At 47.0% G+C, this 24,555-nt stretch overlaps 1 protein-coding gene across 2 annotated transcripts in view; it reads right to left on the reverse strand.

Annotated features, from left to right (window-relative positions):
- Positions 1 to 1,756: 1,756 nt before the first annotated feature.
- The window catches only part of LOC115206500 (endothelin-converting enzyme-like 1), a 39,779-nt gene continuing 16,980 nt past the window's right edge, over positions 1,757 to 24,555 (reverse strand). For both annotated transcript variants that reach the window (XM_029773567.1, XM_029773566.1), the window contains exons 7-18: positions 10,210 to 10,432; positions 8,794 to 8,892; positions 8,346 to 8,420; positions 5,654 to 5,757; positions 4,934 to 4,992; positions 4,447 to 4,498; positions 3,494 to 3,561; positions 3,013 to 3,137; positions 2,857 to 2,922; positions 2,432 to 2,527; positions 2,241 to 2,317; positions 1,757 to 2,128 (exon numbers count right to left, since the gene is read on the reverse strand). In XM_029773567.1, the coding sequence (XP_029629427.1) occupies positions 2,029 to 2,128; positions 2,241 to 2,317; positions 2,432 to 2,527; positions 2,857 to 2,922; positions 3,013 to 3,137; positions 3,494 to 3,561; positions 4,447 to 4,498; positions 4,934 to 4,992; positions 5,654 to 5,757; positions 8,346 to 8,420; positions 8,794 to 8,892; positions 10,210 to 10,432 (1,144 nt within the window). In that variant the 3' untranslated portion in view covers positions 1,757 to 2,028. The remainder of the gene's footprint in view (positions 2,129 to 2,240; positions 2,318 to 2,431; positions 2,528 to 2,856; positions 2,923 to 3,012; positions 3,138 to 3,493; positions 3,562 to 4,446; positions 4,499 to 4,933; positions 4,993 to 5,653; positions 5,758 to 8,345; positions 8,421 to 8,793; positions 8,893 to 10,209; positions 10,433 to 24,555) is intronic.

A 24,555-nucleotide genomic window follows, 5' to 3' on the forward strand; every position in this document is an offset into this window, starting at 1 on the left:
TTATGTTCCAGACTCTGTGTGATAGCAGGCTTCCAGAACCTCCAGAGTGGGAGAGATGGAGATCCACCATGCAACGCTGGTAGACCAAGAGCGAGCTGGCTCGCATCGCAAGTGGATACAAACCTGGTGGGACATATGCGCTAACACACTGACACACACACAACAAGATGTGTATAGTGCATACATACACACACAACTACTGGACCAAGGCACATGGAGAAACCAGCCCCTCACAGTGATCCCATTTATTTATTTAAAACATTGAACACCAAGAAATATGAGCGAGCACGAGCAGCCACATATATGAGATAGCAGCCACATATATGAGATAGCAGCCACATATATGAGATAGCAGCCACATATATGACATGGCAGCTGAATGCTGAGAACTGTGTGTGATGTCATCCTTTTATCTCAGTCTTAACTGTAAAGCTGGTTTTGAACATGCTGTTTTCAGAAAAAGAACTGTACAATTATAACTTATACATAGATTGTTCTTATTTTTAGATTCTTTATACAAAATTATAATATTTTTATTTCACTGTACAAATGTTTTTTCTTTTTTTTCTCTGACTTGACTGGAGTCACAGTTTTGTATGTACAGCATGTAGATGATTTGTTATGACCGTGGAATATCAGTCATATTGATCCTTCCTTTGAAAGCTTCTTGGCTATTCAGACCAGGCCAGGGGCGTTCATCAGAGAGAGTATGTGCTGTATCAAGGAAGGCCCCAGAGTTAACATAATCCAATAGGAAGGGCTCCGAGTCCATAATGTCAAATCGAAATGACTCTCAGTTGAAGTTGTCCAATAGGATAGATGAAGTTGTTCAACAGGACCATGCTTCCATCTTAGAAACACAGTCTTCTTGCTAAATAATCCATACTCTAGGGTGTGACAGTGAGACATGGGGTTGTGAGGAGAATCCGGTGGATCGAGAAGCATAGTTCACCATGATGTACACTAAGGTAGGAGTGGAGGGGTTAAGGGTTTAGACGGACTAATCCATGATGTTCCATCACTATTCTTTGGCACTTTGGCCACTGGACACACACTTAGCTAGAAATCCTGAGCAAAAGGTCACTATGGATTCCACTCTCATTAAAAAGGGGACCTTCAAAACCGTACAAACACACACATACTCACAGTAACACCATTCCAATGATGTCCACAAGGCCAAGACCAGACAAGAAACAACAGTCAAGACGAACAAGGACTCCACAGCGGAGACCCCTTCTTTGTTCAGCCACTTGAGGGCAGCATGGCAGCACGGTGTCCACTATTTACCTCATAGAAAAGACTCACAAAAACATTGGCAGGCAACACACTGATCCCAGTGAGTGCAGTCCATACTGGCCATTGTCATTCAGGCAGTACAATCCCCATTCCAAATCCCTTCTACACAAAGTTCTTTAACACCAACTCTGAACTTGTTGCATTAAATTGGATTTAATAACACTTTACTACTGTCAAAAGTGATTCAAATAATTATAATGAATTGACATCACACAACTCAAAACCAACAAGGTAATCCCATGATACAGTACATCTGTTGAAAAAAATAGATGTATATCTAAAAATATATGCTTAAATGAGTGCTTGACTTGGATTTAAATAGGTGCAGGTACTCATGTTGGGTGCCGGCACTGTTTATTTAGGTTTAAGAGCTGTTTATTTAGGTTTAAGAGCTCCACAATACTTTGAGCTAATATTCTATAAGAGAAACAGGAGCTCAAGCAGTAGAAAATTTGAGGTGCCGGTACTCTGCTCTGGGGAGCTCCTGCCCAAGTCAAGCACTGGATATCTACATGAGTAGACAGTGAAGTGATCATGGTTTTGCCTGGTGGTGATGACATTATTTGCTTGCAAATTCTGTGATAATAGGAAAAGGTAGTCCCAGGATTGAGATGGAAGTAAAAGTGAAACTGAACATAATGTCTGATAGGTTGGTTAGAAGAGTTTAGTTCAGGTCACAGGTAAGTTCTAGTTGTTGGTGGGTGGTGAAGTTCAGAGGTCAGTGTTGAGGGGTCACCATACAGAACATTTGTCGACAGGGTGCATGGGGGAACCCTTTGGACAGTGGAACACTCGGGCAAACTCATCAAACTGGGACACGCTGCCAATCACCCTGCAGAGGTAGAGGGGATAGAGAGAGAATGGTCCAATCGGAGAGGGGAGTCATATTAGGTGTGGCCTGTGATAGGCTGATGCACATCAGGAAAGTGAGGAAGTGTATGTACCTGTAATGTTCTGGTGCGTGCTTGTCAGTCAGTAACTGCAAGTATATGGACTGAGACCGTCTCTTCATACACCAGTTCTAATAGGAGAGAGGAGACAGCAGTAAAGGCCATAAAAAATATATAATCTTTACTCCAACTAAAAATAAAAAGATTCCCAAGACTAAACAGTCTCTATGTAGTTGTTTGTGTACCTGTGCGAAGGCAATGAAGAGTAGTTGTTCATGTGTGTATTTGAGTCCAGGGAGAGGTCTTTCCGGACCATGTTCTCTGATCCACTTCTGATATGCCTGGAGAGATGGATGGAGAGAGATATTTGAGACCTGGGCTTATAAACATACTGTAGCTTGTCATTAGTCCACAGAGATAGTGACTGAGGGCTCTATTTAATCTGTAACGCTGAAAAGGATTCTGCTATATAAACGTTAAGGTCATTCCCGATGAGCCGACATGCAAGCGTTTACGGTGAATGCAGTCTTCGCTAAAGCAGGAACATTTATTTAAAATGTAAATCACGCTGTAAAGCTGAACTTCCGTGATGCTGATTGAATAGAGCCCTGACAGATGGTAATCAATATTGATTGACAGCTAGCACAGCCTATTGGAAGATTTCACTCACAAAGTAAGACAGTTTAAGGCCTCCCATATCTGCTATATTCTCCCCCAGCGTCAGACGGCCATTCACCTACAGACACACAGGGGAAAGATACCATTGCAACTCCCATTACAGGTGAGTGTCTAGTAAGCAGTGTAACAAGGTATGCTATGCACCCACTCTCTGGTTGTAGACCGTGAAGTTGTCGTAGAGTTTGACGATGCACTCTGCTTTCTTCTGAAACTTCTTGTATGACTCCTCCGTCCACCACTGCTTCAAGTTGCCGTGGCGATCATACTGGCCCCCTAAGAGGAATATGACATAATTTAGCATGGTGGTCACTATTCGGCCATGCTGCAAGGTACAGTTGTTGGCTATAACCTTTTACTCTCTTAAGTCATTTGACTGATTTCATTGGTTGGGTTAAGTGGAGTGGGACTTCCATACCTTGCAGCATGGTCTGATAGTGACGACCCACTTAGATGGGGGGCAAGAGGCTTGAGTTAGGATGACCAATGTGGACAAAAGACATGAACCCCTTATTCAGAACTGATATTACACTGACATTACAGTTTTCCTACTGCTAGGCTACTACTGGTCATGCCCCATTGGATTTTAATATTTTCTAGGACACGTGTAAGACAAGGAAGCGTTCTCTCACCCCAGTCATCATATCCATGTGTCAGCTCATGACCGATGATGGCTCCTATTCCTCCATAGTTCAGAGATCTAGAGGGAGGAGGGAGAGGGGATGAGTTACTAATCACTTAGCATATGAGGACAACAGCTTAATGTATTGATAATAACACATAACACAATCTGAAACTTTTTATCAGCCTGCAGTTCTCACCCCTGTCCTGAAGGGGACAGTAGAATGTTACATGAATCATAATCTGACCCGTTGATATCATATCTAACTCTGTTAATAACTGAATAGAGGGAGAGTTCTGGCCACCTCTCCTTGACCTGGGTGGGTGTAGTCTGGCAGACCATGCAGATGGAGACTGATGCGATGCAGGGACTGCCCGAGGCCTGCGGCTATCCACATGACCAAGTCTGAAAATGACTTTCTGACAGGACGTCGATACCCTGCTGAGAGTTGCCCTCCAAACCTGAATAAACTAACTGGCTGAGTGAGGCTTCATTACCTGGGGCTTGATAGCAGCGCTGGACTAGCCTCAGTCTTTATGGCAGGTTAGGGCTACTGCAGTAATAACTCCAGGGAAAGGTACCACGATCACGCACACACATCTAATATCATATTCCATTCATCAGTATGCATGGGTGGATGCAGCGGTCGTTTATGTGGAGTGGTAGTGATCACCTCTAATGGAATAAGTATGTGAATAAATAATACCGTGCCGTGAGGGTTGAGGGTTGCAGTATAGCTGTGATTGTGTTGTGATCATTAAGGGAGAGGGGAATGGTTTGGAGCTAGAATACGAGGGGTAATGTAAGGGGAAAGTAATGGTGTATAGGGGTTGTCCTGGACAACTACAGTACAGCGGGTGCAGGCTTTTGTTCCAGCCTAGTAGGCTACTAACTAACGCACTTGATACAACTAATCAATGTCTTGATTAGTTGAATGACTTCAAAATATACAGTTGTACTCACTGTGGAAACTCAGGGTCATACAGCGTGGGCTGAAGGATTCCAGCGGGAAATACTAAAAGTAAAGAAAGTGATGATAGCATAAGATAAAGAGACGGGTAGATAGAGGGAGAGAAAGGAAGGGAGGGAGGGAGAGGTAGGGTAAAAAATGAGCTCTTGTGGCTGATGGCTGTGTTTGTCTGGCTCTCTCTGTCCTCTGCTGCCTGCTCTGTAACTCACCATTGATTTTTCTGTGAGGTAAATTTGATCCACGAGGCAGACGCAGACACCAGTAGAGGCCAACACTGGTGGGAAAGTGAGGGGAGATGACAAAGTGTGTGTGGGGCGGAGGAAAGTCTAGGGGGCTGGTGTAAGTAAGTGAATGCAGAATACGTGGGTTAGGACGTGTGGGTGCCTCATCACATGGATGGACCAGAAAGAAGAAGAGGGAGTGTGTTATCTTGTATATACTAAGAGCATTGATGTGCATTGGGATCACACACTGACTCACCCATCTGATTCTTGTTTGGGAGATAGTAGGCATTGAGGGCCTGAGGGGGAAGGAGCCACCTGAGAGGGAAACAGTCAATCAGGGGTTTATTAATCCTACATTCACTAAACATCTTCAAACAACAAGAGACACAGACACTTCTCAAGTGTCACAGGCAATTTATCTCAAAACTTGAGATATTTTAAGGTGAAATCATTCAATATTTTGTCCAATATTGAGAGTTCCTGTCTGCACAAGAAAACAGTCCCTTCATCATAATCTTTTTAAATCCAGACACATTGATTTGTGGAAATTTCCCAAATGAATAACTTTGAAATTCAGAGATGCCCCTGTCCTGGTGGGAAAGATAAATGGCCCTACGGCAGCGGAGAGATGGGGACACGGATGGAGGCAGGAGGACATGTTTTCTCTGCAGAGAGAGAGAAGAACCATGAAAGGAGTGTATTTGTGATAAAGGAGGAAGACATGATTTGGCAGTACAGGGTGGAGGGCTTCAGCTTGTTTGGACACAAAATCCGTTTTGAGTGCTGTCCTAGGAGCACATTTTAAACAGTCACACAAAAGACAAGCTTATGGTATCTTCAATCACTTCTATTACTCTTGTCATAAAATGTAATGTTTTGTGTCAAGAGGTGCATATAATTTTGAATCTGTGTGTAGTTGTGTTTAGTTGTGTTCTTGTGACACTGAACATCTGGAGCAGTTGAAAGCATCACTCACGCAGTCTTGTCCACCTGCTTGTGGATCTTCTTGACAGACATCTTGATGTTGAACTTGATGCTGTTGAGGATGTTTTTGAAATAGGTATTTTCATCCACATCAAACTGGATAACAAATAACAGAGATGGAGAGAGAGTCAATAAGAGCAATAGAGGGAGAGAGAGTACGTCTGTGAGTGAGTAAAAGTTTGACATTTTTTATGTTTTTTTTTTTAGGGGGTGGATCAGTTTAATATTGCGGATAGATTGTTACTTCCATCAATGTAATTGTCTACATCATTTCCAGTCCCCCATATTTTTTTGGGATAAAGCTATATTTATATACAGTACTGTGCAAAAGCTTTAGGCAGGTGTGAACATGCTGTAAAGTAAGAATGCTTTCAAAAATAGACATGTTAATAGATTATATTTATCAATTAAGTAAATGCAAAGTGAGTGAACAGAAGAAAAATCTAAATCAAATCCATATTTGGTGTGATCACCCTTTGCCTTCAAAACAAAGGGTCAGGGATTTGTAGGTATATAGTCAGGTGTATGATTAAACATTTATACCAAACAGGTGCTAATGATCATCAATTCAATATGTAGGTTGAAACACAATCATTAACTGAAACAGAAACAGCTGTGTAGGAGGAATAAAACGGGGTGAGGAACAGCCAAACTCCACTAACAAGGTAAGGTTGCTGAAGACAGTTTACTGTTAAAAGTCATACACCATGGCAAGATTGAGCACAGCAACAAGACACACATTTCAAGGCAGACAGGGGTTTCTAGATGTGCTGTCCAAGCTCTTTTGAAGAAGCACAAAGAAACAGGCAACGTTGAGGACCGTAGACGGAGTGGTCGGCCAAGGAAACTTACTGCAGCAGATGAAAGACACATCATGCTTACTTCCCTTCGCAATCAGAAGATGTCCAGCAGTGCCATCAGCTCAGAATTGGCAGAAAACAGTGGGACCCTAGTACACCCATCTACTGTCCAGAGAAGTCTTGTCAGAAGTGGCCTTCATGGAAGACTTGCGGCCAAAAGGCCATACCTCCGACGTGGAAACAAGGCCAAGCGACTCAACTATGCACGAAAACACAGGAACTGGGGTGCAGAAAAATGGCAGCAGGTGCTCTGGACTGAAATATTTGGCCGTAGCAGAAGGCAGTTTGTTCACCGAAGGGCTGGAGAGCAGTACACGAATGAGTGTCTGCAGGCAACAGTGAAGCATGGTGGAGGTTCCTTGCTGCTTTGGGTCTGCATTTCTGCAAATGGAGTTGGTGATTTGGTCAGAATTAATGGTCTCCTCAATGCTGAGAAGTACAGGCAGATACTTATCTATCATGCAATACCATCAGGTAGGCATCTGATTGGCCCCAAATTTATTCTGCAGCATGACAATGACCCCAAACATACAGCGAAAGTCATTAAGAACTATCTTCAGCGTAAAGAAGAACAAGGAGTCCTGGGAGTGATGGTATGGCCCCCACAGAGCCCTGATCTCAACATCATCGAGTCTGTCTGGGATTACATGAAGAGAGAGAAGCACCTGAGGCTGCCAAAATCCACAGAAGAAATGTGGTTAGTTCTCCAAGATGTTTGGGCCAACCTACCCGCCGAGTTCCTTCAAAAACTGTATGCAAGTGTACATAGAAGAATTGATGCTGTTTTGAAGGCAAAGGGTGGTCACACCAAATATGGATTTGATGTAGATTTTTCTTCTGTTCACTCACTTTGCATTTCGTTAATTGCTAAATATAAACTATTAACATGTGTTTTTTAAAGCATTCTTTCTCAGCATTTTTTCACACCTGCCTAAAACTTTTGCACAGTACTGTATATACATACATACATATATATATATAAAAACATGCATACATATACACACATACATATATATATATATATATATATATATATATATATAGAAACATGCATACATATACACACATACATACATATACACATCTTTTTAGAATATGCCTTTATTATTCCCCAAACTCTACCACCCCTCCCCCAACTGGAATAAGCTATTAAACAATAACACTTAGGCTTCCACTTCCAGCTTATACATACTATACACATTTTACAGACACAATCTATTTTACAGTGGTTATATTTTGTTTGTTTTTAGTCCTGGCCTTCCTCTATTTCTGATGTCCATCCAAATCAAATCAAATCAAATGTATTTATATAGCCCTTCTTACATCAGCTGATATCTCAAAGTGCTGTACAGAAACCCAGCCTAAAACCCCAAACAGCAAGCAATGCAGGTGTAGAAGCACGGTGGCTAGGAAAAACTCCCTAGAAAGGCCAAAACCTAGGAAGAAACCTAGAGAGGAACCAGGCTCTGAGGGGTGGCCAGTCCTCTTCTGGCTGTGCCGAGTGGAGATTATAACAGCACATGGCCAAGATGTTCAAATGTTCATAAATGACCAGCATTGTCAAATAAAATAACCATAGTAGTTGTCGAGGGTGCAACAAGTCAGTAACACAAGAGTAAGTGTCAGTTGGCTTTTTCATAGCCGATCTTTGAGAGTATCTCTACCGCTCCTGCTGTCTCTAGAGAGTTGAAAACAGCAGGTCTGGGACAGGTAGCATGTCCGGTGAACAGGTCAGGGTTCCAGCAGGTCTGGGACATCCAGTTTGATTTCTATTTGCCATATATTTGTAACTGTGCTATTTCACAAAAGTAAAAGTTGTCTCACCCCATACTCCTGGTCTATGAGCTCTGGTTTGAGGAGGAAGTCTGGATAGCCTGTCATCACCATCATATGCTGCAGCTGAGAGAGGGAAGGGAGGAAAGGGTCAGAGAATAAAGAGGGGGAGATAAAGAGAGAGAGAGTGAAAGAGAAGATGGGGAGTGAAAAATAGACTGCAAATATTTAGCTGCCATATCCTTCATAGACCACACACACATGAGCAGACCGTTATAATGGGATTATACTGGAGACCTGTTTGTTTCAGCACATGCTCTAAAAGGATTAAGACCTTATATTCTGAAATTATTAGACAACATACTCAGATAGGGATTTAATAAAGCAGTATTAGACTGATCCAGAATAAAATAACCCCTGCTTTCATCCTAAATGGTAATACAGCAGGCCTACAGTATCTTTTTGGTTATATATATATAAGGTAGTGTGGTATCCTGACCTTGGCCCTGGCTGCCTCCTTGGTCACCTCATCCATCCAGTCCAGCTCTTGCAGGCGGAGGTCCAGTGAGTGCTTTATGTCCTCTACCAGCTCCTGTACCTGTGGGAAGATAATATGGGTAGGAGGTTAGAGGTCAGTTGTCTAAAGGTTCCATTGGGAGTGGGCCAGAGAGATAGCTATATTGGGTACGCCCAACGCCAAATAGACCCTTCGCCCCCTGATCCTACCCCTAGGCACTTTTCATAGATCTGAAACTGAAAGGATGGGTTAGCTGTCATATGTAGGAAATTCCAACATAAAGTGCCTAGGGCTAGGTTCTGGGGTTGAGGCTCGGTTGGCATTGAACACAACAGAGGGGGAGAGAGGGATGAGACAGAAGGAGGAATAGAGGATGAAGAGCTTAAATAAAGAGAAGGGTCAGAGGGGTTAGAAATGCCATTGGAAACCACATCCCCTAGAATGAAGACAATATATAGAGGCAGACTAGAAAAGAGAGGGTTACGGTGTGACGATGGAAGAGTGGGATGGAGAGAGAGAGAGAGATATTTTCAATTCTACTTCACCAAACAATTACAAAAGGTAACAAAGAAAGAGAGACAGTCAGAGACAGAGGGACAGAGATAGAAGCTGCCCTACCTTGGCCCTGCTGTGAGGAGAGATGTAGACACAGAGAGACAGAGATAGAAGCTGCCCTACCTTGGCCCTGCTGTGAGGAGAGATGTAGAAACAGAGGGACAGAGATAGAAGCTGCCCTACCTTGGCCCTGCTGTGAGGAGAGATGTAGAAACAGAGAGACAGAGATAGAAGCTGCCCTACCTTGGCCCTGCTGTGAGGAGAGATGTAGAAACAGAGAGACAGAGATAGAAGCTGCCCTACCTTGGCCCTGCTGTGAGGAGAGATGTAGAAACAGAAGGACAGAGATAGAAGCTGCCCTACCTTGGCCCTGCTGTGAGGAGAGATGTAGAAACAGAGGGACAGAGATAGAAGCTGCCCTACCTTGGCCCTGCTGTGAGGAGAGATGTAGAAACAGAGGGACAGAGATAGAAGCTGCCCTACCTAGGCCCTGCTGGGAGGAGAGATGTAGAAACAGAGGGACAGAGATAGAAGCTGCCCTACCTTGGCCCTGCTGTGAGGAGAGGTGTAGAAACAGAAGGACAGAGATAGAAGCTGCCCTACCTTGGCCCTGCTGTGAGGAGAGATGTAGAAACAGAGAGACAGAGATAGAAGCTGCCCTACCATGGCCCTGCTGTGAGGAGAGATGTAGAAATAGAGAGACAGAGATAGAAGCTGCCCTACCTTGGCCCTGCTGTGAGGAGAGATGAAGAAACAGAGAGACAGAGATAGAAGCTGCCCTACCTAGGCCCTGCTGTGAGGAGAGATGTAGAAACAGAGAGACAGAGATAGAAGCTGCCCTACCTTGGCCCTGCTGTGAGAGGAGAAGTGTTGCTTGACGAAGAGTGCTCCCAGGGCCATGCCGAAGTGTTTGTTAGCCTGAGTGAGACACAGCATCCCCAGCTCCAGCTGACGCTCCGTACCATCAATCTCCCGGGAAAACTCATGGATGGTGCTCCGGAACGCCGTGGACAGGTGTTCACTGAGAGCTGCTACAATCCGCCACAGCATGTAGTTATGGAGAACCCTGGCAAGAGAGGGAGGAGGTAGAGAGAAGGGGGGAACGATGAGTTTTAGTTTTTAACAAGCCTTTTTTGTATAATTAAGGAGTGCCCCTACAGAGATTCAATGTAGAATCCTCTGAAAAAGAGAGAAGCTAAAAATATAGAAGGGGGAAGACAGAAAAGGTGGACAGAGAGAGAGGGGGAGTAAAGCAAAGGAGATACAAGCAGGTTAGAGAAGAGGAGAGAGACCGAGAGTATCGGTGGGGGGAAGAGAGGAGAGATGGACAGCAAATGAAAAGAGTCCAAGAGTGATGTGTATTTCATTCATGTATTCAAATGTTATTTTCTCTTCTCGGTAAAGTAAAGTTGTATTTAATGTGTTGAGGGATCCCACAGAATGAACACACCATTCTGTCCTCAGGACAATTGGCTCTGTCTCCTACTGCGAGACTTCGCTCCACGTGAAATGCTTTTTGTTTTCGGTTTTTATTTTTGACACGAGTGCTGCATATTAAATCAAAATTGCTTTGGCAAGGCAGCCCCAGTGTCTCGCCAACAAAGCACTTCTGAAGTGAAATGAATTGAGAAGAGAGAGGGAGAGCGAGGAGGAGGGAGGGAGGAAGAAGAAGACTCAGTGTCCTTGTTCTTTTATACCTTATAATCAGTACAGATCAGTATGTTGTAGGTGTGGCAGCTTCGCTTGGTTGTGTGTGTGTGTGTTTGAGTTTGTTTTCTTGGTTGAATAAAACACCTGTTTTATTCATTTGTTGCAGATGACTTGTTTGCATGGGGCATAGCTAGAGTGTGTGTGTGTGTGTGTGTGTGTGTGTGTGTGTGTGTGTGTGTGTGTGTGTGTGTGTGTGTGTGTGTGTGTGTGTGTGTGTGTGTGTGTGTGTGTGTGTGTGTGTGTGTGTGTGTGTGTGTGTGTGTGTGTGTGTGTCAAAATCTAATCCCAGATAGAGTTGGTGTGTGGGGTGGTGGGAAGATTTAGGAGACCTGTGAGATTAGATGGAAAAAGCTTTAGTAAAATGTATTCTAATGATCAAACAATAGCCCTGAATCACAATGGGAGGGGAATTAAAAATCATTAGAAGACTGGTTTGAATGGAGCCCATTATTAAGACAGAATACATTGTCCGTCCAGAATACCTGCAGACATTACCTTCTGTAATAATGGTCGTACAGCTTCTACCCACAGTCTAACTTCCCTATTCACACACACACACACACAACCACATTCATACACACTTCCCATTGAGGTGAGCGTCAGTGATAGAGTGACAGATGGATGAGCAGAGAGAAAGGAGGAACGATAGGGAGAGGAGGAGAGGTTGTAAAGAGATGCTGGTGTTGTCATTAATGTTTCAGCCTCATTGGACATCAGCTCATCTGGTTAATGGGATTGGATGCAGTTGTCTGGGTCTTGTCAATAGAACCCAGCAACATGGGCATTACACACACTGCCAGAGGGAGGGAGGGAGGAGGGTGGGGGGAGAGAAGGGAGGGAGAAGGAGGGTGGGGGAGAGAAGGGAGGGAGGGAGGGAGGAGGGTGGGGGGAGAGAAGGGAGGGAGAAGGAGGGTGGGGGAGAGAAGGGAGGGAGAAGGAGGGTGGGGGAGAGAAGGGAGGGAGAAGAAGGGTGGGGGAGAGAAGGGAGGGAGGGAGGAGGGTGGGGGGAGAGAAGGGAGGGAGAAGGAGGGTGGGGGAGAGAAGGGAGGAAGAAGGAGGGTGGGAAAGAGAAGAGGGGAGGGAGAAGGAGGGTGGGGGGAGAGAAGGGAGGGAGAAGGAGGGTGGTGGAGAGAAGGGAGGGAGAAGGAGGGTGGGGGAGAGAAGGGAGGGAGGGAGGAGTGTGGGGGGAGAGAAGGGAGGGAGAAGGAGGGTGGGGGAGAGGAGGGAGGGTGGGGGAGAGAAGGAAGGGAGGGAGAAGGAGGGTGGGGGGAGAGAAGGGAGGCAAAAGGAGGGTGGGGGAGAGAAGGGAGAGAGAAGAAGGGTGGGGGAGAGAAGGGAGGGAGAAGGAGGGTGGGGAGAAAAGGGAGGGTGGGGGAGAGAAGGAAGGGAGGGAGAAGGAGGGTGGGGGGAGAGAAGGGAGGGAGAAGGAGGGTGGGGGAGAGAAGGGAGGGAGAAGGAGGGTGGGGGGAGAGAAGGGAGGGAGAAGGAGGGTGGGGGGAGAGAAGGGAGGGTGGGGAGAGAAGGGAGGGAGAAGGAGGGTGGGGGAGAGAAGGGAGGGAGATGGAGGGTGGGGGAGAGAAGGGAGGGTGGGGGAGAGAAGGTAGGGAGGGAGAAGGAGGGTGTGGGGAGAGAAGGGAGGGAAAAGGAGGGTGGGGGAGAGAAGGGAGGGAGAAGGAGGGTGGGGGAGAGAAGGGAGGGAGAAGGAGGGTGGGGGAGAGAAGGGAGGGAGAAGGAGGGTTGGGAGAGAAGGGAGGGAGAAGGAGGGTTGGGAGAGAAGGGAGGGTGCGGCAGAGAAGGAAGGGAGGGAGAAGGAGGGTGGGGGAGAGAAGGGAGGGAGAAGGAGGGTGGGGGGAGGGAAGGGAGGGAGAAGGAGGGTGGGGGAGAGAAGGGAGGGAGAAGGAGGGGGGGAGAGAAGGGAGGGAGAAGAAGGGTGGGGGAGAGAAGGGAGGGAGGGAGGAGGGTGGGGGAAGAGAAGGGAGGGAGAAGGAGGGTGGGGGAGAGAAGGGAGGGAAGAAGGAGGGTGGGGGAGAGAAGGGAGGGAGAAGGAGGGTGGGGGGGAGAGAAGGGAGGGAGAAGGAGGGTGGTGGAGAGAAGGGAGGGAGAAGGAGGGTGGGGGAGAGAAAGGAAAGAGAAGGAGGGTGGGGGAGAGAAGGGAGGGAGAAGGAGGGTGGGGGAGAGGAAGGAGGGTGGGGGAGAGAAGGAAGGGAGGGAGAAGGAGGGTGGGGGGGAGAGAAGGGAGGCAAAAGGAGGGTGGGGGAGAGAAGGGAGAGAGAAGAAGGGTGGGGGAGAGAAGGGAGGGAGAAGGAGGGTGGGGAGAAAAGGGAGGGTGGGGGAGAGAAGGAAGGGAGGGAGAAGGAGGGTGGGGGAGAGAAGGGAGGGAGAAGGAGGGTGGGGGAGAGAAGGGAGGGAGAAGAAGGGTGGGGGAGAGAAGGGAGGGAGGGAGGAGTGTGGGGGAGAGAAGGGAGGGAGAAGGAGGGTGGGGGAGAGAAGGGAGGGAGAAGGAGGGTGGGGGAGAGAAGGGAGGGTGGGGAGAGAAGGGAGGGAGAAGGAGGGTGGGGGAGAGAAGGGAGGGAGAAGGAGGGTGGGGGAGAGAAGGGAGGGTGGGGGAGAGAGGTAGGGAGGGAGAAGGAGGGTGTGGGGAGAGAAGGGAGGGAAAAGGAGGGTGGGGGAGAGAAGGGAGGGAGAAGGAGGGTGGGGGAGAGAAGGGAGGGAGAAGGAGGGTGGGGGAGAGAAGGGAGGGAGAAGGAGGGTTGGGAGAGAAGGGAGGGAGAAGGAGGGTTGGGAGAGAAGGGAGGGTGCGGCAGAGAAGGAAGGGAGGGAGAAGGAGGGTGGGGGAGAGAAGGGAGGGAGAAGGAGGGTGGGGGAGAGAAGGGAGGTAGAAGGAAGGTTGGGGGAGAGAAGGGAGGGAGAAGGAGGGTGGGGGGAGAGAAGGGAGGGAGAAGGAGGGTGGGGGAGAGAAGGGAGGGAGAAGGAGGGTGTGGGGAGGGAAGGGAGGGAGAAGGAGGGTGGGGGAGAGAAGGGAGGGAGAAGGAGGGTGGGGGAGAGAAGAGAGGGAGAAGGAGGGTGGGGGAGAGAAGAGAGGGAGAAGGAGGGTGTGGGGAGGGAAGGGAGCGAGAGAGAAAGCGAAAGAGAGATGGGACGGCACAGGGTTTAAAAAGGAATATGTGCAAGCAAACAACTAGAGAATTAAACTGAGGGTGACAGAAAGAAGAAACCCACACACAAAGGAGGCCTTGTAAAAAGTTTAAGTGTGTGTGGAATTGCTTCTCCACTCTCCCTCTGACTGTGGGGCTCTGAACACTTTTTTTTTTACCTTTTTTTTTTTTACCTTTATTTAACTAGGCAAGTCAGTAAGAACAAATTCTTATTTTCAATGGCGGCCTAGGAACAGTGGGCAGAACGACAGATTTTCACCTTGTCAGCTCAGGGATTCGATCTTGCAACCTTTCGGTTACTAGTCCAACTCTCTAACCACATACTGTTCCAGAACTCAGTGGATGTAGGTCTGTGTGTTTTCTTTTCTTTCACTGTCTGTCACCCTTTTGCCACTCAGCAGGTAGAGAAGCTCAGTGAGTTCCCACTGCGAGAACAGACTGAGACTGTATGCATTCCTGCAAGTGTGTCTATGAGTGTGTGTCTGCCCGCCCCCTCTCTCCAGGCAGTATGTGGTGTGAGTGACAGTAACCCATGAGGAGGCCACAGCCCAGCGTGTCCAGAGCCCAGACAAAGACCTGTTTCTGGGCTGCATTAGTGACCTCCCAGGGCCTCTCAGCTCTGCTGCTCCATAAAGCAGACAGATGCACGGCTGGCCTCCGTCAAACACCTCTGTCACAGCCTCACCCCCTGCCTGGCCCCTGTGTGTCCTAAAGAGCTGTGTTCCTCTGTCTGTGTGTGCTTGTCCCAAAGAGCTGTGTTCCTCTGTCTGTGTGTGTGTTCCTCTGTCTGTGTGTGTGTTCCTCTGTCTGTGTGTGTCTCCCAAAGAGATGTGTGTGTGTGTTCCTCTGTCTGTGTGTGTGTTCCTCTGTCTGTGTGTGTCTCCCAAAGAGATGTGTGTGTGTGTCCCTCTGTCTGTGTGTGTGTCCTTCTGTCTGTGTGTGTGTTCCAAAAGAGGTGTGTGTGTGTCCCTCTGTCTGTCTGTGTGTGTTTATAAGAAAGAGAAAGAGTGCTTGTGAGCGTATGTGTGTGTCTGGGCGTGAGTGTGTGGTTGTTTATATCAATGGGATCGCTCACATGTAGGTGTGAATGTTTGATTGTGTGTGTGTGTGTGTGTGTGTGTGTGTGTGTGTGTGTGTGTGTGTGTGTGTGTGTAGCTGTGTAATTGGAGACTCATAAAGAGCAGTGGAGAGACCCCACACTGAGAAGCACAGGGGCATTTCTCATCACTTATGCAAATGAACAAAGGGGTGCACAGTGGGTAGCGGTAGGAACAGGAGTCCGCCACACCCAGTGTGTGTGTGAGGAAACAGCGAAACTAACCTTTGATTAAAAACAGATAATGGAGAGAGAGAGAGAGAGAGAGAGAGAGAGAACAGATGAGCAGATGAGCTCCCGCATTTTTCAGCATGTTTTTACAAATAGATAGATTTTGAGTTAGATAAACTTGGATTTTTCGCCAAGGACATATACAGGATAATACCCTCCACAACATAACCTTCACTCCAAATCCAAACTCCAAACCTACAACCTGATATTGGACAAAATGACCTGGAACTATTCCTACTACCAAGGATTCTTATTTCCACGCTATACAGCAAATGCTCTGACAAACAAACAACAAAAACCTGAAAATACCATCCAACCTGGAACTGAGTGAGTCATGTTAAGTCTGAAGCTACTTTTAAAGCCAAGAAGAAAAACACATTACAATGATATACACTGCTCAAAAAATAAAGGGAACACTAAAATAACACATCCTAGATCTGAATGAATGAAATAATATTATTAAATACTTTTTTCTTTACATAGTTGAATGTGCTGACAACAAAATCACACAAAAATAATCAATGGAAATCCAATTTATCAACCCATGGAGGTCTGGATTTGGAGTCACACTCAAAATTAAAGTGGAAAACCACACTACAGGCTGATCCAACTTTGATGTAATGTCCTTAAAACAAGTCAAAATGAGGCTCAGAAGTGTGTGTAGCCTCCACGTGCCTGTATGACCTCCCTACAATGCCTGGGCATGCTCCTGATGAGGTGGCGGATGGTCTCCTGAGGGATCTCCTCCCAGACCTGGACTAAAGCATCCGCCAACTCCTGGACAGTCTGTGGTGCAACGTGGCGTTGGTGGATGGAGCGAGACATGATGTCCCAGATGTGCTCAATTGGATTCAGGTCTGGGGAACGGGCGGGCCAGTCCATAGCATCAATGCCTTCCTCTTGCAGGAACTGCTGACACACTCCAGCCACATGACGTCTAGCATTGTCTTGCATTAGGAGGAACCCAGGGCCAACCACACCAGCATATGGTCTCACAAGGGGTCTGAGGATCTCATCTCGGTACCTAATGGCAGTCAGGCTACCTCTGGCAAGCACATGGAGGGCTGTGCGGCCCCCCAAAGAAATGCCACCCCACACCATGACTGACCCACCGCCAAACCGGTCATGCTGGAGGATGTTGCAGGCAGCAGAACGTTCTCCACGGTGTCTCCAGACTGTCATGTCTGTCACATGTGCTCAGTGTGAACCTGCTTTCATCTGTGAAGAGCACAGGGCGCCAGTGGCGAATTTGCCAATCTTGGTGTTCTCTGGCAAATGCCAAACGTCCTGCACGGTGTTGGGCTGTAAGCACAACCCCCACCTGTGGACGTCGGGCCCTCATACCACCCTCATGGAGTCTGTTTCTGACCGTTTGAGCAGACACATGCACATTTGTGGCCTGCTGGAGGTAATTTTGCAGGGCTCTGGCAGTGTTCCTCCTGCTCCTCCTTGCACAAAGGCAGAGGTAGCGGTCCTGCTGCTGGGTTGTTGCCCTCCTACGGCCTCCTCCACGTCTCCTGATGTACTGGCCTGTCTCCTGGTAGCGCCTCCATGCTCTGGACACTACGCTGACAGACACAGCAAACCTTCTTGCCACAGCTCGCATTGATGTGCCATCCTGGATGAGCTGCACTACCTGAGCCACTTGTGTGGGTTGTAGACTCCGTCTCATGCTACCACTAGAGTGAAAGCACCGCCAGCATTCAAAAGTGACCAAAACATCAGTCAGGAAGCATAGGAACTGAGAAGTGGTCTGTGGTTACCACCTGCAGAACCACTCCTTTATTGGGGGTGTCTTGCTAATTGCCTATACTTTCCACCTGTTGTCTATTCCATTTGCACAACAGCATGTGAAATGTATTGTCAATCAGTGTTGCTTCCTAAGTGGACAGTTTGATTTCACAGAAGTGTGATTGACTTGGAGTTACATTGTGTTGTTTAAGTGTTCCCTTTCTTTTTTTGAGCAGTATATTTTACTTTATAAGGACTGAATGCTAAGTTAAGGCTACCAAGCTTGCTAGGACAGAACATATCTGACTGTAACTTCAATTAGCACTGAGGTGTGAAGTGAGAGGTGTCAAAGCCTTTGAGCCCAACAATGGCAGGAGAGTTGCACAGCCTACCCCACCCAAATGCAGAGGCCTTTGAAACCCCTGCCGCTGTTCAGAGGTCATTACAATACAGTACCCTCTGGAAGTAAAAAATGAGAAGGCACGAAAAAAGTACAAAAAGAAGCTCTTTATGGAAAATCAAGAGACACTTTGCTGACTGCCATAAAATGGGAACATAAGCAACTTAATTTTCCTCACAGATCATCCCCTGGCATGGCACAGTGCAATATTAACACACTACCTCTCTGATAAGAAGGGGGTTGTTAGTGATGGGTGGAAACTCAGGATATTAGACAACGAGGACTCTGAGTCAGCCAATGTCAACCTGTACAAGTCTGGAACAGTAATGCTACAGGGCAACGCCAAACAGTTTCAGCTGGACGTTCACATAATCAAAGAGAGAGCTCAGCGGGAGAAAGATACCCCCACCCGAGCGTGTCAGACCAGACCTCTTAATTATACAACCCCACAGACGAGCAACCCCAAGCGGTAAGTCAACCTCCCAGCACAGAGTACTACTCCCTCATTGAAATGAAGGATCAATTCACCCACCTGGAGGTAAGTTAGGTGGAGCAGGAACAGCAGGTGAACACACTTCAGTCAGCACAAAAAAATGGTCCAGCTCAACAAACACCCCCTCAACCAGACCTGGAGAGCTGGAGGTGGAGAGAGACATATCTGCACTCTGGCCTGTGGTGAGATAACATCAACAGGAGAAGGAGCAGGCGAAGAACATAACACTAGAGGAGAAGGTGAGAAAGGCGACGTGTGACAGAGAACAACCCATAAGAGAAAGACGACGTGTGAGAAAGACGACGTGTGACAGAGAACAACCCATAAGAGAAAGACGACGTGTGAGAAAGACGATGTGTGACAGAGAACAACCCATAAGAGAGCTGGCCACCCCCGAGAAGCCAGCAGAACAGCCCACCTCAGAACCTGACCACAGCCTCAACATCACAGCAGGACAGACAAATGAAGAACCCCAAGCCCAGGGGATCCCACCCCCTCTGAGCACCCCCCTGTCAGCCACCCTGATAGCCCACCTGACAACCCCCCCACACTCACTGAGAACATATACAAGCCACAGATTTTACTCCTTATGGACTCAAACTGGAAATATATAGAAGAAAATAAACTTTTTCCCAAACATACAGTGTCTAAACTCTGGTGTCCAAACACTCAACGCTCCCTAGACCTTCTGTCTGAGGACCAAATAGGGTCACCCAGCCACATAATAATACACACAGACACAAACAACCTGAGAACACAGCAGGAAAGGGTGGCCACAGCACTGAAGGGAGTGATTGAAAAAGCTTCTTCTACTTTCCCCAACGCACAAGTGGTTATCTCCACCCTGCTACCACGAAAGACTTCCACCCTGCTACCATACAGCGGGTAAACGCAAGTATTTCCCGCGACTGTGCCCCAAAACCAAATGTCTACCTGGCCCCCCACTCCACCCTGGACTTGAACAGTCTTTATGACCATGTCCACCTATACAAGGCAGCAGTGCCCACCTTCGCCCGGACTCTAAAGGATCTCACCCTCAACCGCAGCTCCTACACTTCACACAGAAGCAACAGATCAACAGACACCCCGCCCAGACCAGCGAGACAATATCCCAGACCTGCCGGGCCCCTCCCCCCGAACCTACACATAGAGGACCCACGCCGAGAGGACATACATCCAGACCACAGCACTACCAGCGACATCCACACCCCCACCCCAACCAATCAACACCCCAAGTCAACCATGCCCACACCCCCATTTAGGTCCCATCAGATCAGACCTATGCCCCAATTTGTAAGTCGCTCTGGATAAGAGCGTCTGCTAAATGACGTAAATGTAAATGTAAATCCTGCCCACCCCATGCACCCCACCCCCGCAAAGAGGGCCTCAACATGAAAGTCACAAATATGCCCAGGCCGTGAGCAGGCAAACAGGCCCAACCATGTTTCCCACTCTTACACTAGCCCAAGCCAATGGCATGTACCAGATGCTCAGCAGGCTCTGCTCACATTTACTGGTCTGAGGCTAAACCACATGAATAACAACACTGGACACTTTATGGAACACAAAGCATTGTGACATTGTCATCCTACAAGAAACATGGTATAGAGGCGATGGGCCCACTGGTTTCCCTCTACTGTAGTTTACAGAGAGCTGGCAGTCCCCTGGAGGGGGAAATCAATAATTTCCAGTCCCAGGGACATGTAATAGTCTGTGGCTAAATGTCAGAACTGGACAAGAACCTGACACTCTCACCACACAGGTGGACAAACACCTACCTGGAGGTGACAGCATTCCCTCCCCCATATGCCCCCCTAGGCACAACTAAGACAACATATCAACAAAAACGGGTCACAACTCCTGCAGCTCTGTTGCACGTTGGGTATGTACATAGTCAATGGTAGGCTTCGAGGGGACTCCTATGGTAGGTACACCTATAGCTCATCTCTTGGCAGTAGTACTGTAGACTACTTTATCACTGACCTCAACTCAGAGTCTCTCAGAGTGTTCACAGTCAGCCCACTGACACACCTATCAGACCACAGAAAAATTACAGTCTACTTGAACAGAGCAATACTCAATCATGAGGCATCAAAGCCAAAGGAACTGAATAACATTAAGAAATGCTATAGATGGAAGGAAAGTAGTGTGGAAACCTACCTAAAAACAATTAGGCAACAACATTTTTTATCCCTTTTAGACAACTTCCTGGACAATACATTTCACTGTAATAGTGAAGGTGTAAACTTGGCAGTAGAAAACCTAAACAATATATTTTGACCTCTCAGCTTCCCTATCAAATCTAAAAATGTAAAACGGAAAACTGAAGAAAATGAACAACAATGACAAATGGTTTGATGAAGAATGTAAAAACCTAAGAAAGAAATTGAGAAACCTATTCAACCAAAAAGATAGAGACCAGAAACCCTGAGCCTACGCCTTCACCATGGTGAATCACTAAAACAATACAGAAATACACTACGGAAACAGAAGGAACAGCACGTCAGAAATCAGATCAATGTAATTGAGGAATCCTGTCACGCCCTGATCTGAGAGAGCCGTTTTTCTCTGTTTAGTTAGGTCAGGGTGTGATATGGGGTGGGCATTCTATGTATTTATATTTCTATGTTTTGGCCAGGTATGGTTTCCAATCAGAGGCAGCTGTCTATCGTTGTCTCTGATTGAGAACCATACTTAGGCAGCCTTTTCCCACCTGTGTTTTGTGGGTAGCTATTTTCTGTTTTGTTATTCAGTGACCTGACAGAACTGTTGGCTTTCGTTTTGTTTCTTTTGTTTAAGTGTTTCGTTATCTATAATAAAGTATGAACACTTACCACGCTGCGCTTTGGTCCCCTCTCTACGACAGCCGTAACAAATCCATAGAATCTAACCACTTCAGGGAAAATTGGAAAACACTAAACTAACAACAACATGAAAAGTTATCTATCCAAAATGGAGATGTATGGGTAAACCACTTCTCCAATCTTTTTGGCCCTATAACAAAGAACAAACAGCAAAAATATATACATCATCAAATAAAAATCTTAGTATCAACTATTAAGGACTACCAGAACCCACTGAATTCTCCAATTACATTGAATGAACTGCAGGACAAATTACAAACCTTCCAACCCAAAAAGGCCTCTGATGTTGATGGTATCCTTAAATATACAGACCACAAATTCCAATTGGCTATACTTAAACTCTTTAACATCATCCTTAGCTCTGGCATCTTCCCCAATATTTGGAACCAAGGACTGACCACCCCAATCCACAAAATTGGAGACAAATTTGACCCCAATAACTACCGTGGGATATGTGTCAACAGCAACCTTGGGAAAATCCTCTGCATTATCATTAACAACAGACTCGTACATTTCCTCAGTGAAAACAATGTATTGAGCAAATGTCAAATTGGCATTTTACCAAATTACCGTACGACAGCCCACACATTCACCCTGCACACCCTAATTGATAAACATACAAAAAAAGGCAAAGTCTTCTCATGCATTGTTGATTTCAAAAAAGCTTCTGAGTCAATTGGGCATGAGGGTCTGCTATGCAAATTGATGGAAAGTGGTGTTGGGGGAAAAACATACGACACTATAAAATCCATGAACACAAACAAGTGTGCGGTTAAAATTTAATTCGAAAACAAACCCAATATCGATAAACTCCCATATCTATTGGGTGAAATACCACAGTGTGCCATCACAGCAGCAAGATTTGTGACCTGTTGCCACAACAGAAGAGCAACCAGTGAAGAACAAACACCATTGTAAATACAACCCATATCTATGTTTATTTATCTTCCCTTTTGTACTTTAACTATTTGCACATAATGACATTTGAAATGTCTTTATTCTTTCGGAACTTTTGGGAGTGTAATGTTTACCGTACATTTTTATTGTTTATTTCACTTTTGTTTATTATCTACTTAACTTGCTTTGGCAATGTTAACATATGTTTCCCATTGAGGGAGGGGGGAGGGAGGAGGAGAGGGGGAGGGAGGGGGATGGGGAGAAAACAGACAGTAAAAAGAGAGAGGAAGGAGAAAACAGAGAGAGGAGGGAACATGAAGTGAGGGGTTTATCACTGAAATCACCAGGATGGAGAGAAAGGGGAAAAAACTAAAGAAAAGACAAAATCTCCAGCGACTTCAGGATCAAAGTGGATTGGCTGTAATGCCGGTCGTCACCACAGTGACGATAATAAGGGTGATTATAGTAAAGAGGATTATGATAAGATTATTATTACATTATCTGATATTAGGTGATGTGGCATTTTATGAGAGCACTCACCCCACTGTGTTTCTCTTTTCTCATTTCAAAGAACATCTTACTCAAGAACTGATATAACTACATACAAGAACAGAGAAAAGGAGGAGGAGATAAGAGCAGGAATACAGCTGGAGGGAGAGAGGGAGTTGGTATGAAGGATGAGGGAGGGAGGGGGTATGAAGGATGAGGGAGGGAGGGGGTATGAATGATGAGGGAGGGAGGGGGTATGAAGGATGAGGGAGGGAGGGGGTATGAATGATGAGGGAGGGAGAGGGTATGAAGGATGAGGGAGGGAGGGGGTATGAAGGATGAGGGAGGGAGGGGGTATGAAGGATGAGGGAGGGAGAGAGGGAGGGGGTATGAAGGATGAGGGAGGGAGGGGGGTATGAATGATGAGGGAGGGAGAGGGTATGAAGGATGAGAGAGGGAGGGTATATAAAAGATGAGGGAGGGAGAGGGTATGAAGGATGAAGGAGACAGAAAGGGAGTTGGTATGAAGGATGAGGGAGGGAGAGGGTATGAAGGACGAGGGAGAGAGAGAGGGAGTTGGTATGAAGGATGAGGGAGGGGAAATGAAGGATGAGAGAGGGAGGGTGTATGAAGGATGAGGGAGGGAGGGGGTATGAATGATGAGGGAGGGAGGGGGTATGAAGGATGAGGGAGGGAGGGGGTATGAATGATGAGGGAGGGAGAGGGTATGAAGGATGAGGGAGGGAGGGGGTATGAAGGATGAGGGAGGGAGGGGGTATGAAGGATGAGGGAGGGAGAGAGGGAGGGGGTATGAAGGATGAGGGAGGGAGGGGGTATGAATGATGAGGGAGGGAGAGGGTATGAAGGATGAGAGAGGGAGGGTATATAAAAGATGAGGGAGGGAGAGGGTATGAAGGATGAGGGAGAGAGAGGGTATGAAGGATGAAGGAGACAGAAAGGGAGTTGGTATGAAGGATGAGGGAGGGAGAGGGTATGAAGGACGAGGGAGAGAGAGAGGGAGTTGGTATGAAGGATGAGGGAGGGGTTATGAAGGATGAGGGAGGGAGAGAGGGAGGGGGTATGAAGGATGAGGGAGGGAGTTGGTATGAAGGATGAGGGAGGGAGAGAGGGAGTTGGTATGAAGGATGAGGGAGGGAGAGGGTATGAATGATGAGAGAGGGAGGGGGTATGAAGGATGAGGGAGGAAGTTGGTATGAAGGATGAGGGAGGGAGGGGGTATGAAGGATGAGGGAGGGAGAGAGGGAGTTGGTATGAAGGATGAGGGAGGGAGTTGGTATGAAGGATGAGAGAGGGAGGGGGTATGAATGATGAGGGAGGGAGGGGTATGAAGGATGAGGGAGGGAGGGGGTATGAATGATGAGGGAGGGAGAGGGTATGAAGGATGAGGGAGGGAGGGGGTATGAATGATGAGGGAGGGAGAGGGTATGAAGGACGAGGGAGAGAGAGAGGGAGTTGGTATGAAGGATGAGGGAGGGGGTATGAAGGATGAGGGAGGGAGAGGGGGAGGGGGTATTGTTTCCGGTCACAACTTGCAGACTTGTTTACGCTGTTGTGCGTTTTTGTTGCCGTTTTTACTTTGCTACCTGACGGTCTTTACTTTTTCATTACCGTATATTTTTACTTTTTCCCTCACTCAACTTTTTTCTCATTCAACTCTCCTACCCCGGAGGTTTTATCTGGACATGGTTCGTCAGGACTTCAAACAGCCGAAGCTAAGTAACATTAACATGATGCCTTCTAATTGCAGTCGTTGTACTCATAATATACAGGAGAACGATCGCCTTACGGCAAGGATAGCTGTGCTGCAAGCCCAGCTTCAGACGCAATCGTTAGGCAAGGGTCATTTCAGTGTAGGAAAGGATGAAACAGCGTCTGTGCCACCAGTAAGTACAGATAGTAACGTTAGTATAAACCCCCTCGCACGGTCCCCGCAGCCGGACATCTTTCTCATGGCTTCTGGAGGGAAACGCTGTAGGAATGCTCAACCGGTGTCGCTTATTCAGCCGACAGAAACTTTCAACCGGTTCTCCCCGTTAAGCGAGTCGGAGTCGGAGGCCGAGACTTCTCTGGTCTCTGCTCCTCCCGTTGTGGGGTCTGAGACG

This window comes from Salmo trutta, chromosome 13 (assembly GCF_901001165.1).
Source record: "Salmo trutta chromosome 13, fSalTru1.1, whole genome shotgun sequence".
Classification (NCBI taxonomy): Eukaryota; Metazoa; Chordata; class Actinopteri; order Salmoniformes; family Salmonidae; genus Salmo; species Salmo trutta.